This window comes from Nothobranchius furzeri, chromosome 5 (assembly GCF_043380555.1).
Source record: "Nothobranchius furzeri strain GRZ-AD chromosome 5, NfurGRZ-RIMD1, whole genome shotgun sequence".
NCBI lineage: Eukaryota > Metazoa > Chordata > Actinopteri > Cyprinodontiformes > Nothobranchiidae > Nothobranchius > Nothobranchius furzeri.
This window is the reverse complement of record NC_091745.1, coordinates 27278978-27294344: the sequence shown is the minus strand read 5'-3', so window position 1 is coordinate 27294344 and position 15367 is coordinate 27278978. Positions and strand designations below refer to the sequence as shown.

The 15367-nt window shown below is 43.2% G+C and overlaps 1 protein-coding gene across 1 annotated transcript in view; it reads left to right on the top strand.

The window, feature by feature from the left end:
- The first annotated feature begins 900 nt into the window (after positions 1-900).
- Positions 901-15367, top strand: part of foxk2b (forkhead box K2b) — a 32417-nt gene continuing 17950 nt past the window's right edge. The window contains exons 1-2 of the mRNA XM_015948924.3: positions 901-1564; positions 14273-14467. Coding sequence (XP_015804410.1) covers positions 1272-1564; positions 14273-14467 — 488 coding nt within the window. The 5' untranslated portion in view covers positions 901-1271. The remainder of the gene's footprint in view (positions 1565-14272; positions 14468-15367) is intronic.

Genomic DNA, 15367 nt, shown 5'->3' with positions numbered 1-15367 from the left:
TTTGCAGGATGTAGGAAATGGTCTTCTTTACAAATGTTACAGAAACCAAATTTGAACAACAGTGAACAATGTTGTACTGCTTCGTTTGCAGGGGCACAGCACCACCCAGAAACCAGGCCAGGGGTTGAGGTCCATGTGCAAGAGCCTGGTGGTCTGGCTTTAAACCTAAACTGGTCACGTGGGCTTGTCCACCTGTGGACTCACCATGCAGCCCTGTGCATAAGGAATCAGTTGGCAGACCAAGGCCTTGGTGGGCTGATCCACAGTAACAGAAACACAAAATCAATCAAACATTAAATTATCCAATTTAGAAAACGTGCGTTGCAACAAATTTGCATAACATTGTATATTGCAATGTATAAAGGCATGTTCTTTCCCTTTATCTTTTGGATGATTGAGGTCAGAGCACGTAAACTGGAACATGCTCAGTGCAATCACACTTCTCTAAACACAGTATTTACAAACAAGCTGCCGGCAGATGGCATTCATCCTGATTATGTCCAGGCTACAGGCAGCACAGCCAGGATTAAACATCTGCAGGAAAATCAAAGCTCTGATAGCCAAGGCAACGAGATTTGTTTTAACTGATTGTTCAAAACATAAATATCTAACCTGGTATAAAGTATCGAGTCGCTGCAAAGGGGGCCTGGTACAAAACCAGGAACGGATACCCAGATGGACCAAAACGCAGCGTCGTTTTGCGTTTTTAACTGGGGGATTTTAATCGCACAATGTGGTCCTTTATCTGTTATATTATTCGATGGTGTGGAAAACGTATTGTGGACAATTGATTGTTGTAAAACGCTCAAATGATTTACATTGATTGCAGATGTAAACGGATCGATCCGCTCCGTCAGTGATCCGCTTTCAGACCGCATCTTACATCCGTCCGAAGAGCATATGCACGTACAGCTACCCTTCAACCGACCTTGAATCTGTCCTCTGATTAATACTCGCGCTTCAATGGCCAAAGCCGTGGAGCCTCATCATGGTCCTGAAATCTCATTGGCGGAAGGTGCTGTCAGTCATGCCTCGTGCCCTCCTGGCTGCGTTTGGTTGGGTCTCTCCGCTACCCTTTCTCTCGGCGGTGGGTCGGAGCCGCTGTCCCTGGCCTCGCATGTTTCCCTCTGGATTCCTGTTTTCAGTTTGATGCCCCTCTGGTAGATTTGCTCATTTAAACGCCTCTGAAAGGCCACTCCCGGGCGTGCGTGAACACAGCGGTGTTTTATTTGCCCTTGTTGTATTTCTCATCTTAAGGCTTAAATCCAAACATGTCTGTGGTTAGCGGATCGTCTGGGCCGGTTGCCCGGCTCGAGGGCCGTGAATTCGAATACATGATGAAAAAGCGCTCGGTAACCATCGGTCGGAACTCCTCCCAGGGCTCCGTGGACGTGAGCATGGGCCACTCCAGCTTCATCTCACGGAGGCACCTGGAGATATTCACCACCAGCGACGACGGCACCGGCAGCGGAGACTTCTATCTGAGGTGTCTCGGTAAAAATGGGGTGTTTGTGGACGGAGTGTTCCTGAGACGGGGCGCCCCTCCTCTGCAGCTACCGCGAATGTAAGTCTCTCCCCCACCCACCCATCCTCACCGTTAGGGGAACATGTGGACGCTAGCTACAATGCTAATGGGAACGGTTAATAACATTGGGTTTATATCCTAGCAGGGGTCGAGAGGACCACGTGTGCTAGCATGTTAGCAAGAAGAACTCCGCATCCTGTTTGCGAAAAGCCCCGCTCTTTGTTGACATTCCTGTTGGTAACGGTGCCATTAGCCGCCCGCGGTCATTTCCCGCAGACCCACAGGGGGTCCGCTCCGCGTTTACGGGTCCTTTTGCGCTAAAGTTGATCCAGTTTACCCAAGTGTCATATTTTGTGGTGCTTTATTTTTGTTTATTGTTTACATCTAGCTGCTGAGTCTTGCGCACGACGTTAAACGCGTGTTAAACATGTTGTGGGGGTGTTGTAAACACTGGACCCGTTTATCTTCTGCCTCCTGCTTGTTTTTGTGAATGGAGCTTCTCTCGCCCCCTGAACGTAAACAAACCGGTCCGTCGCCGCCCTGCTGGCGCACAGCAGCTCAACCTGCAGAACCCGTGACCTCTGGTCCAGTAAACCCGAACCACGAGGGTCTGTCGGCGACTAGTAAACAACAGTTTTACTTGGGTAAACAGTTTTTTTTAATTATATTTAGGAATGGTGAGTCATAAACTGACCTTGGTCACTAAATAGTCAATCTAAACGGTTGTTTTGGGATTCTAGTTGATATTTTTTGACATGGCTGGTTGTAGACTGGTAGTAAAAATTAGATGTCAAGTAAAAAATAAAACTTAAGTTGTGGTTTTCAAGCTATGTAATGGTTTCATTACAAAAATTACTAGTTTATTAAAGAAAACCTGCTTTATACTTGGGCGTTTCATCTATTTTGAGGCATTTTGTTTCACAAACAGTTTTAGGTAATTGGTACTTTAATTATGTATTACATTTTAGTCTATAAACGATCAATGGTCCATTACTAAATCCCTTCACACCAAATATAGTTGTTTTTATGTTTAGGAAATAAGAGCAGTTGTGCATCTTAGTGAGCTGGAATCTGCATTATTGGATAGACTAATTGTTTGGCTGCACCAAAGCAGAAGAAAAATAGCCTCATTGTGTTTTTATCAGTCCTGACTTGAGGCTCCTTGAAGGTTTTTGCAGCAGTTTACAAGCCCTTAAATTACATCTTATATGTTTATTTTAATTTGTTTATATGTGCAAATGAGTTATCACCAATTCAAAGTTCAAAAATGTTTTCTCAAGGGCAATTTAAAAAAGTAGGATCAATTTAGTTAAACTGAACACAGTCTGTTAATGCAAACAAATATAAAATATCTACTTTGGCATTTAATTTACACATACTGCATTTTTTTTTTTGTAAATCTAAATAGTAGAAAAACTGAAACTGCTGTTTGCAGACGGGACATTTTTATGTGATTTCTTTTTGTTTTTGATGACTTGCTGCTACAAACATACAATAAACTCCTTTCATACATGTACTGCTTTACTTTAATTGAATGGCTGCAGAATCTGTTCTCTATCTTTGTACCATTTAACGATGAAGAGATTTTAGTTTGTTCACGGAGAAATCACATGCATATTATTTCTAAATCAAGTCTGAGCTGCAGGCAGTCATAAATGTTACTGGTCAACTAGATACATCTGATTTATTTCTCATTTTGCAGCACCGGTTTAACCAGCAACAGTTTGATGCAGACATTAGTTGCATGTTTATTTTTTTATATAATTACTTTAGGAATCTACAATTAAACAGTTTGAGGTTCAGTTTGTGTTTTTTCTCTGCCTGGTTAACTGCTTCTCTTCATCACTTATAAAATAAGGGTGTCAGCTGCTATGATCCACGGCTGTTTTTGGTTCTCCAGTAACTTAGTGCTATTTCATGAATTGTCATGATCACTTGTGAAACATTGAGATTCTTCCCATGCTGAAGTCAACCATCGTGTTGTAGGTGCTTCATGATATGCTCTGTTTTTTTTCACAAGCTCATTTGAAAAAAAAAAAACTTAAAAAAATTGGTGTGATACTGACCAGAATTACAATGTGTTTGAATAAACAATGTTTTAGAGAACATTTGAAAATGTGGCTGCATGAAATTGGATTTTCATGCTTTTGTTTTTAATTTTAAAGAATCAACAAATATTCAGTGTTTATGGAGCAGAATCAAACTGTCACATTGGACAGCCCTGAGGCCTGGAATACACTAGGGCTGCCACAAACGATCGTTTCAGTAGTCGACTAATCACCAGTCTTTTTGGCGATTAGTCGACTAATCGTGTCATGCATAAAGTATAGCTTTTTAAAAGTATTGATAAAGTGTAGCGTGTATGTGTGTGCGTATATATATATATATATATATATATATATATATATATATATATATATATAGCTTACACTTATAATATAGCCTATTGCTTATTAGGGTTTTCACGGTGTGAAAATTTAACCTCACGGTAGGGCTGCTCGATTATGGCAAAAATAATAATCACGACTATTGTGACTGAAATTGAGATCACGATTATTTAGGACGATTTTTCAATTTATGTTGATTTTATTTGTTTTTATTCAGTCATAAAATTGCTCAGGGCACAATCAGGACAAAAATAAGAAACAAGATGATCACTAAAATAACTCCTGATTCCTAGTATAAAAACATCAATTTATTTATAGCTCATAGTTTATGACCCAAGGGTTTGGTTTAACTCATTTAAGTCTAACTAGTACAGACCCAAATAGCAATATCTTGCAAATACTGACAGCAAGAATTATACAGTGGCATTTATAACAAATACATGCAAATAAATTGATGTTCACAAAATGCTGCAAAATACGTATTTAGTCGTGTCAAGGTGCTGTAGGAGAGTGCACTAACACCGTGTCCTCAGAGAGATTAGTTATTAGTTATCAGCGTGAGGAACTTATTTATACCTTATTTATAAACTATTTATTTACAGGTCCATCAGTTAATCTAATAATTGTCCCAACCACAGCTGCACCCCCCAACCCGGTCTCACAGCAATCGGGGCAAGCTGCACGTATGTTCAGCGCGCCGCACGCGCACATTTAGCCATTTTTAGTGGCTCAGGAGTCCGCAGGTGCGGTGTGTGTCACTCACTCTGGTTACTCCAACAAGGAGCCGGCTCCGAGAGCTGTTTCTTTAGCGACTGACGCATCACTACATCATTTCCTTTCCTAATGTCCTGAAGAACGGTCCGGAGTGCAGGCGGAGTGTTTAGCTAACCTGCAGGAAACGTCGACGACAGTTATCCAGAAAGTAGCTAAGGGTTACCAGAGATGTTTCTGAGGTGTTCGCTAGGTATTTTTAAGTTAAAAAGTCAAGAAGGGGGTCTGAAAAGCTGCTAGAAATAGCGTCACAGTCACTAAGTTGGCAACACTGTGGGAGGAGCGCTTCATTTGCAACTCAGGGCAGCGCAAGCGGGAGGAGCAAATAATCGGCTTGTTTTGTTTTTTATAATCATTCAAAACTCAGATCGTAATCGTGATTAAAATTCGATTAATTGAGCAGCCCTACCTCACGGTTATTGTGACCACAATTACCACGGTTTTCAGTATTATCGCGTTTTTTTTTAAACGCGTTACATTGCAGACAAGTAAATAAACCCTGTATGTCAGGAAAATATTGTCCTTGGTTTGTGTCTAAATTTAGCCTAAAATGTGTTATTTTGTAATTATGTTGTTTATTTGTTTACATATTTCCCCTTTAGTCTTTAAAATACCAATATTTGCCCATAACTTCTTATTTTTTGTCTGTTTGATGTCATCATTTTAAAAATATTAGACCAGATGATACTCAGTACTCAAGTAGCCTTCTAATCAGATACTTTTTTACCCTTACTTGAGTAATAAACCCTATATCAGGAAAATATTGTCCTCGGTTTGTGTCCTTCCAGTGAGCTTTGCAGATGTGGGAAAATGTCATCAGGCAGTAATCATTGTTAAATTCATAATTATTCTCTGAGAGAGACCAACTCTTATCTGCCCCTGGGAGCCCCGTAATGCATAGCGTCATTTCAACATGGCGGTGTCCGTGACACGATTTATATGCAGGTAGAGGCGCTGCGGCTGCTTTATATAGCGACTCGTTGCGTTCTCCCTCAACCCAAATCCTCGGATCACGCATTTTAGCTAAAATGCTAACGTTAGCTTGCCTTGCATTGACTGTAGAGTTGTGGGTGATGGTCACGCAGATGTGTCATGAGATTTGAAGCGTTGCTGCCTTTCACAGACACTTTTTCTGCACGTGCTGCAAACAGGATAGCCATCTTCTATCAGCTGTCCCTCGGCATTCTTCAGATATCCCAAAAATGCCCGTACTTCCCACTTTGTCTTCTTTGAGGGATAATAAATGTCCTGAATGCTGCCGTCTCCTCCTTCAGCTTTAGCTTCAAGAAAGTTTTGGTTGTAAACAACAAAGTGCGCATGTGCTGCCGGCAACTTCAGCAGATGATACGGTGGCTGGTAAGGGTCACCGCGCCTACACCGCAGCCACGGTAACCCACCGAGATAATATAGTTTTTTTTTTAAAACAAGATGGTTATTATTATTGTCAACTTTTTTACCGGGGTTTACCGCTACACCGGTTACCGTAACAACCCTATTGCTTATACACCAGGATGCAGCTGCTCTAATATACACACCATTAGCTTCTAGTTTGAAGTATGATCAGTTATTTACTATCTAACTATAAAGACACGATGGGAGATTATGAAACATGAGCGGGCTCATATCCGTCTTTGCTTGCCAAGGTGTGCATGTTGGCTTTGTAACAAACTCGTCCATTGAAGAGGAGCGCTGTTTTGTACACTGTAACAAAATAGGATAAAATAAAGCATTAGCGTTTGTAACAGAATATCTGGTAATGGTAATGAAATCGCCGTCACTGCTGTTGTTGCTACAGCTATAAATAAAAGTAACTCCCTGTTGATGTTAGCAGCTAACGGGAGGTAATTAGCTTAGAGAGGCAACTGCCCCGCTTTGTTGTCCGGGACGTTGTGCATCCTTTTATGGTGTTCCTGCATCACCATTGTACTTCCATGAAAATAGAGTTCTACTTTGCAGGTTTTGCGCTGGACGTGCTTCTCTTTTATCTTTGTAAAATGCTCCCAAACTTTTTGGCTACGTTGCCGGCTCACCATATCTCGTTTTTTCCAGTGATGCGACGGCTCACCTGGATGGCCGCTACTGCGCATGTGCCTCGAACAGAAAGCAGCGGCTGATCCAGATGGTCACTACTGCGCTATGCCTTGAGCAAAAAGCAGTAGTGGTGCTGCAGCAGGCAAGATTTAAAAAAAAATCATATAATGAATGATGCCAACTATTAAGTTCATTGTCGACCTCATCGTGACGAATCGACTAATCGTGGCAGCACTGCTTTTTAACCTGGCATTGGCACAGGCTACATACTTGCTGCTGCACTGCAGGTAGTAGTGGAGGGTTCCTCTAGGGGGCAGAGTAGAGAACTCAGACCGAGTAGACAGCTGGGTTTGTGGGGTACCAACAAACAAACATGGCAGGGATCAGTTACTGGTTAATTTTGAGATCACGGCAGCAGCGGTATCATAGATGGTATGATAGACCTCTGAACCAGAGACAACGTGACCATGGTGAGGATGTCTTGCTTGTTTTTTCAACTCTGCCTACTGGTTAGGGTAAGGCATGTTAGGACGCATTTGTTTTGGTTGTTGGTACGCCAAAAAGCTGTTGCAGTCTGTCCACAGAAGTGCTCTGCAATGTAAACAAAGCTGCCAGCTTCTGCCAGTGCAGCTCAGACTTTGCACACTGCTCGTTGGTATTGTGCAATCATTCAACACACACAAAACCAATTTTTTCACCCGCACAGAAAGTAAGTTGACTTGTTTTGACTTGATGCTGTTTCCTAACCGACCTTGTGCACACAGCTACTCTTCTACAACTGCAAGTTCATCACAGGGTTGATTTGTTTTCTGTACTGCTCGCTCTTTAGGTTTGTAAATACAAACAGAGAGGCACTAGGGTGGAGCGATAGCGGTTTCAGATTCTGATATTGATCTGATGGACTGCTAGTAAGGAGGCATTTAATCATATTTTATTACATGTGCTTGTACTAGAGAGCTTAGACTAGAGAAGACCCCTAAACTCTCTGTGAGGAGATGAGAAAACTCTGGGAGTCGTGTTTCAGGGTATAGGTCGGTTGTATTCCTGGGATTCCTTTTTGGTGACGTAAACCAATCCAGCAGAGCGCAACAACCTTCCCATCCCCTTTCTCCCTCATACTCCCATCCTCTCCCTCTGTTCATATCAGTCTGCCTTCTTTTGTTTACATTCTTAGTAGTGTGTGTGTGTGTGTGTGGGGGGGGGGGGGCTTTCAGTCTAACAAGCTTTGTTTGTTGCAGTTTTCTCAGCTTAGCAGCAGAGGGACTGTTTTTGAAGTATGTGCCTCATTATTCTTGCAAAAGAAAAAAAAAAGTCAAGGTTATTAAGAGGCTTCTGTAATCTGTGTGTGATTAATGACACCAACCTGATTGTTCTTCCTATAGAGGTGCCAAGATTTGCAAATTAAATAAAACGCAAGTATTAAGTGATGACTCTTTGTTTCAACTCTGTTTGGTTTTCATTTTTGATTAAGTTGAGATCATGTTTCCAGAAGTTGAGACTTCCACGTGGAAGGTCTGGTGTAGATGGTGACAATTGGCTCGTGGTAATGGTGAATTCACAAGCATTGGAACATGTCAGGTTATTCATTCAATGCATTCAGGTGCAGAGTCAGAAAACAGAGTTGTTGGCTTAGTTTAACTGAAGTTGGACTTTCAGAGTGCATGTAAACACGTCTGTCTGACTAAAGTCAAACTGAACTGGACTACTTCTACTCAGGCTAAGGTATCCAGATAACATATATAGAAACTCAGTTCCTCTGCATGTAAAAAGCTCAGCTGAGTTATGACCGTCCGGGAAATCCTCCTTCTGGGATTGATGAAGTCACTGAAGCGGTCTTCTAATATTATCATCGCCACATATTACCCCTGTAACACCATCAAACAGTTCCAGAGATGCCAAATAAACAGTGACCGCTTCAGTCCTGCCAGTGTTTTAGGGCTTTTCCACTGCATGACTCGGGAGGGGGCTGTTCAGTATTTTCCTCTACTTCTCAGTCCCTGCTCCGTTGTGGTTCCGAGGGCTGACCCAGGCCGGTATCTCAACTGGCGGTCTCTAATTGATTAGGAGGCCGCATCACTGGTTGCTACAGAGCTTTCTATTTCAGTCTGACGAGAAGCCATAAAACTTAGCAGGATGTTCAACAACACCACAGTTTTTGTGCCGAGTTGTGTTTCTGTGTAGCATACGGATCACCTCACACTGTTTACTGATCACCTCATGCAGTTTTTGTCTCGAGTAAAGACCCCCTCTCCCTCCGGGCCGTGTCCACTTTTACTCTGAAGTGAGCTGAGTTTACCCACGTTGTACTGAACTGTTATAGGCTGAGTTTGGAAAAGGCCTCTTTGTGTCGCTATTGGCTAAACAGAAGAATGCAGACACAAAAGGACGCATGCTGCTGCCGTCTGTAACGGAGTAGAATGCTTATTTAATAATTGGGTTTTCTAATGGACATGTATACTCGGATAAAGACCCCCCCCCAGTTTTACCTTGATTATTGGCAAGCTCGACTTAAGCCGAGCGTTTGCTGTGCAAGTTTTTCACTCGTAGCATTCAACTTACATCTCAGGCCTAGTCCACACGTAGCCGTTTTTTTAAAACGAATATCCGCCCCTCCAAAAACTTGCATCCACACCACCTCGTTTAAAAAAAAACTCTGTCAACACGTACCCGGATAAATACGTTGTTAAGGACATGCCAGACCTGTAGGCGGCAGTACTTCCCCCGTTCTTAACCTCGTCCTTCGTCTGTGGTCTTCCGCAAGGAGCAGTAATTCCGCTTGCAAAAACAAACAAGCAAAAAGCGCTTGGACGATTGATAAAGCGAGCGCAGCTCTGAGGGCATCCATGCTGTCGGCTAGTGTAAACACAGGTCGCACACGTGATGTCAGCATTTTTTTTGTCGCGGAAAGTGACGTTGCGGACCTTAAAACTCCGGTTTTGTCCGTCCACACGCAGACACCCAAAACGGAGAAAACGCAGATCTTCACTTTGGCCGGAGTTTTTAAAAAGATCAGTTTTCGTGTGAAAAAACTCAGTTTTCGTGTGGATGACAGGCCAAAACGTAGAAAAATATCTACGTTTTGGCAGATCCCCGGCTACGTGTGGACAGGGTCTCAAACTGCGATTTCCTCACAGAGCAAAGCTCACGAGTCATGTTGTCAGCTGAAACTGGGAAGGTCTGTGGAGGGAAAGGACACGTCCACAAAGCTTGAAAGCCTTGTGCGTTCATTGTGTTAAAAACAAACGGCATTTAGGGGTTTGGCGTTAACAAGCTGTCAGCGCTGATATGTCTTAATCTCACCCGGCATATTTTACAGAGGATGCTTTTCTGCTCACCACCTGACTCCAAACCAGGTCCATGCATCAGACGTAACCTCATGCTCTTTACAAGCACGTCTTCTTCTGCACGCTCTGCTCTGCAGCTGCTGCTGCTTTTCATCCAGAGCTGACGCAGATTAACAACATTCATGCAAAGGCGGCAGGAGTGTACGTTCAGCTTTATTGTCGTGTTTTAGCTATGATTGAAGCTCCTCAGCAAGTGCAACTGGTTAGCTGGCTGTAAAAATTCTATGTCATAGGCCAAAGTCATACCGGTTTTATCTTATACCGTTTTTACCGTGCATTACTAGTTGATATACATATATATATTTTTAGTTGACATTAACACAGCAAACATGCTTTCTTGACAATCCTTGCCATTGTGTGTAGAGAAAAGTGTAAATAAAATGAGACATGGAGGAAATACCAGGGCAGCCATGTTGGCGTTTGCGCTGCGTGAGCAGTTCTGGTACATTTGGGTCACGGCGCTGCTTCTGCAGTGCAATACCCTCATGAGGTATGAGCAGAATGTCAAAGATGTTTGATATTTGTACGACCACATGGTTTCTGATCTGGAGATGGTCGTGAGGTGTTGATCACTTCTTTTTACCCCCCGTATACTACAGCACTCCAACTCGCCCAGACCTCAAAGACACCCACACCAGAGGAAAATCAGCTCAAAGCAGGCCAGAAGTTGCACAGCTTTACTTGCTCAACTAAACACACCGATTGTTGCTTGGTGGTGGTGCGTTCACAGACCCAACATCCAAATCAAAGTGTTTGAGTCTCAGATATGCCATTCGCTGATTGGTCCGATAATACAGAAAACTGGCTGATTCCGATAACGTGTGTTTTTTTTTTTTACATTTATTACAATTAAATTACTTTTTAGTGTAATTGTTACCTTTTTGTTTTTTATTGGTTTAATCAAAGAAAAATAAAAGGGCACAGAAGAACATCTTCTTATTGAGAGGTTTGCAAAATGTTTCTGAATGTTTCAGGGTACTTCTTTTGTGAGTCTCAAGGCGTTGCAGTTGTCCTCATTTTTTATTAAATATTTAAGTCAGTCCTGATTACGTTATCTGTGACATCTATATTTAAACGTAGCCGTGTGTGTGTGTGTGTGTGTGTGTGTGTGTGTGTGTGTGTGTGTGTGTGTGTGTGTGTGTGTGTGTGTGTGTGTGTGTGTGTGTGTGTGTGTGTTGGAGACGACAGCAGGTTGACAGAAGCTGCTTTGACATCTTGATGATATATTTAGATTTCCTCGTCCTTTTGCTGTCAGATGTTTCAAATGTTTCTGATGCTTTTTATGGAGCTTCTGCGATTTATCGGCTCTGCAAAAGCAACCTAGCCCATCCTGAATCAGAACATGCAGAATGAAAGTGTCTCCCCTCAACAGGAAGTGTTTCTGTCTCCTCCTGTGAGCAGCGGAGCTCATTTCACATGACGATGTTGGGGATACTGTGCTGTGAGCAGATGCCGGCTTTCTGCTAGTATTGGCAGTTTGAAGCCGACTGAAAACCAATTAGCCTGTGAGCCGGCTCTGTATCTCGGGGTTCCTAATCCTGCCTGAATGTTGCACAGTTGCATCAACGTTTCCTCTTTTACCCCTCTGAGATTAAATTTTTCAAACTGATGACGGACTGTCATTGCAAAATTATCAAGGAGGGGGATGTGGGAGCCTGATGTTTTTGCTAATGTAGTTGCATGTCCATGAGCTTGTAGGGCACGTTTTACAGTCAGATCTTTTCCCAATCTTTTTGTTTTAGTGGTGCGACAAAGTCAAAGTCCCTTTAGTTATTAAACACTGGTGAAATTTGTCTCCGCATTTGACCCAACCCCATGGGGAGTGGTAAGCTGCAGCTGTGGCTGCGCTCAGGAATTATTTGGTGGTTTAACCTGCCGATCCTTCCCCTTAATTCTGAGTGCCACGCAGACCACATTTCAGCACGGTCAATTCAATGGTGGTCTGTCGATGTGAGTAGGGCTGTAGCGAAGCCTCGATGACGTCGGCGGCTCGATTCTAAAAATTTGTAGACGTCAGATCCGGTAGTCGACGCACCACGCCCACTTGTTGCATCCCCAGGAGTTTGTAAATAGAGGTGGAATTTGCTTGTTTTTCCTCTAGTTCGCCCTCTTCTCCGCCTTCACTAACATCTCCACCAAATACCGAAGACCCAGAACAACGTCCGTCCACTACTAGATTCCTTTCCTGTTTTGCCCGCCTTCGTCTCCCGGCAACGGACAACAACTTCCGGGGTCAGATGCGCTGCTTCGTCTCTACTGCAGATGTAGAAAATCACCGGGAGCGTTTCTCCCTTCATAAAGGAGCTTCTTTCAGACATTAGGAGAGCTGTTTTGGTGGTAGCAGTCTCTCCTCCATGCTGGTCTGTTTGCTGCTGGGTGTTTTTGGTTTATTTAAACTTGGTAACTTGAACTTAACGTTGGTAAAGCTACTGCTAGCATCTTCGCTAACAGCTTCTTGCGTTTGGATAAGCTGTTACGTTTTGGTTTAGAGTTCATCTTTTTTGTGGTGTAGATCTCTCTTTTATTACATTTAGAGTGTTGTGGGTTTTGGTTTAGTTTAAAATATCACCTTGAGTTTGGTTTAACCACCCAGTTTAGAGTTTGGACCTTTGGAGATTCTTATTTTGGTCCAGAACCCAGTGATCTTTGCCCAGTGGGACATCCCTAGTTATTTGTACTTTTGTTTTAATTCCCCACAGGCAGAATTAGTTTTATTATTCCCAACCTGTGGATGGGAAGATTTATGTTTTGTTGTAGTTGTAAATAAACCTGATCATCATTTTAACTTTTAAATCCCGTTATTGTCCCTTCCTTTTTACACACAAGCCAAACTCCCCAGGAAGGGTCGTAACACCACTCGCCTCACGCTCATAAGTGACCAAAACAAAGCAGCATGGAGACACTCTGTCTCCAACCACCTCTCAGGCAGCAGCCTGCACTCCCAAGTTCTACACGTCACCAGAACATAAACAACCAACACAATAAAAGCAGTGTTATACAAAATGGAAGGCCTGTAGTGTTTATTCTCTTACAGTAAGAATTTATCAATTTTTTTAGGAATTATATATTTTTTGTTTTTATTAACTGTGCAATAGAAAAATAAACACTAGATTAATTGTCTAAATAGTCATTAGAATAGTCGACTATTCAATAAAATAATCGTCAGAATAATCGTTTTGAAAATAATCGTTTACCCCCCAGCCCTACCAGCCCTAGATGTGAGGTTTGTTTTTGATTTTGATTCTTCCGGATTTTTGCTCATCTGGGTCGGCCTGGCCCAGGGTTGGTAGGTATATTGTGTTCACAACTGGGTAACCTGTGTGTTTCCTGTGCTCAGCTGACTGTTTATTTGGACCTGTTCTCCAGCGGTCCGCTTAATTCAAAGCCGACCCAACACAGCCACTCACGACTTTTAAAGTTCACGCCTACCTATTGAGGGCGTAGCCCTACTCGCGTTCTGTTCCACTGCCATGAGAGGGTGATAGCGTGGGACGGGACGTTTTGGTGCTGTGCGTTGGCCGTGGGGTGGGGGGTTATTTCGTAGCTGTGGTGCAGCGACTGAGCCTATGTAGGGGAAACGCTGATCTTTTCTGACTGCAGCTCGGACCTTGCGCTCCAGTCACAGCAGGTCAAGAACAGACTGCTGTGAGGAGCACAGCGCCTTCTCAGTGAGAGAGTAGGAAGCCATGTGCTTCATATCAGAGTCTCCAGAAGCAACAGTGCTCATGGCCACTTTTGTTTAATAATTTAGGTAGGACACCACTGACTTTTCCACACATCTTCTGTCCTGTCCACATGCTCTGAGACATCTGTGTTGCTGAGCAGGCTGTGTGAATGAAACCTGGCCAAGCAGGGGCCAGACTGGCACTACAAAACCCGGACCAATCCAGATGTGGACATTTTTATTAGGGACAAAACATCTTGATTTGGACATCTCTGGTTACCTGATTATCTCTACTAACTAAAGTTATGTGTTTCTCTTCGTCTAAGTTTTTTGTGATCACTGACACAGTGGGACTTTTAAACATCCCCTAGAACCTGCCTTTAAATGTACCACTTAACATCGTTTATCTGTTTTCCTCTGAGAGCATCACTTCATCCTAAAACGGAGACATCAGCGTCTCGTCGAGCAGTTACCTTAATGAGGCTACACCGAGAATCAGCCAGATCTTTGTCACAGTGGTGGTTTCTGTTTTCTCGTCTGCTTTCTGCAGGTGCACCTTCAGGTTTCCCAGCACCAATATTAAGATATCCTTCACGGCCCTGTCCAGTGGGAAGAAAGTGAAGCGTGAGGCGCCAGAGTCTCCAGTGAAACCAGTTCAGCCCCAGATCTCTCCTCTAACCATCAACATTCCAGACAACATTGCTCACCTAATGAGCCCCCTGCCGTCGCCCACCGGCACCATCAGGTAGCCTCGCCTAAATCTGTTCTTTTGCTGCTCTCATCATTTATACAAGTTATTTATTTAAAGGAGCAATATGTAAGAATTTTGATGTCTCAAATTTTGGAAGGAAGCTTTCATTGAAGCAAATGTCCTATTCAAGCTGAAACATTAAACATCTCTGTTTAAAGCCTGAGTCATGCTTCTCCGTCTGCGTCAGTGCGGAGACACGCAACGCCATTATCCGTCCTTGTGGGCCTGCTGGAGAGCTCCACAAGGACGTACGGAGTCGAGCTCTCTTTTCTAAACATCCGTCCATTGAGACGGAGAACGCAAGCTTGTGATTGGTTCAGGGCACCGCTGTCGTCTACAGTGCCGCCATTGCGCCCTCAAAAACAGAGCCGAGGATAACTAGCGGCAGACACGGAGCAGCTTGAAGAACACCTCGCGAAAACCTCTAAAAATATGAACGTTTAATTCCCCGTGACTGGAGGAGTGAAAAGATGTGCAGCAGGTGTTTTATTTGTGGACGTAAATGACAGAAAACGTGGGTTTAGACTAGTGTTGTCAAAAAAATTGATACTAAAAGTGGTATCTAAATTAGATATTCCATCCCTGTGGTATTGATATCATGGACTATTATACACAGCCTTCTTCAAGTACACCGACACGCACGACAGCCAGAAGCCGTAAAGCAGCCTCCGCCTCCCAGACAAACAAGAAGAAGACGCCGCATGGCTACATTGCAATTTCCCACGCGAGTTGTCTCTGATCCAAGTTTTGTCTGCCAAATAAATAAACAAAAACATAAACAGCGAATTTGGGAGGCGCTTCACAGCCCAACTTAATTAGCATACCAAGTCCGACACGTAGTTGTATATTCACGCTTATGTGCTTAAAGGAAACTCCCGTTTATTGCAACCCGGA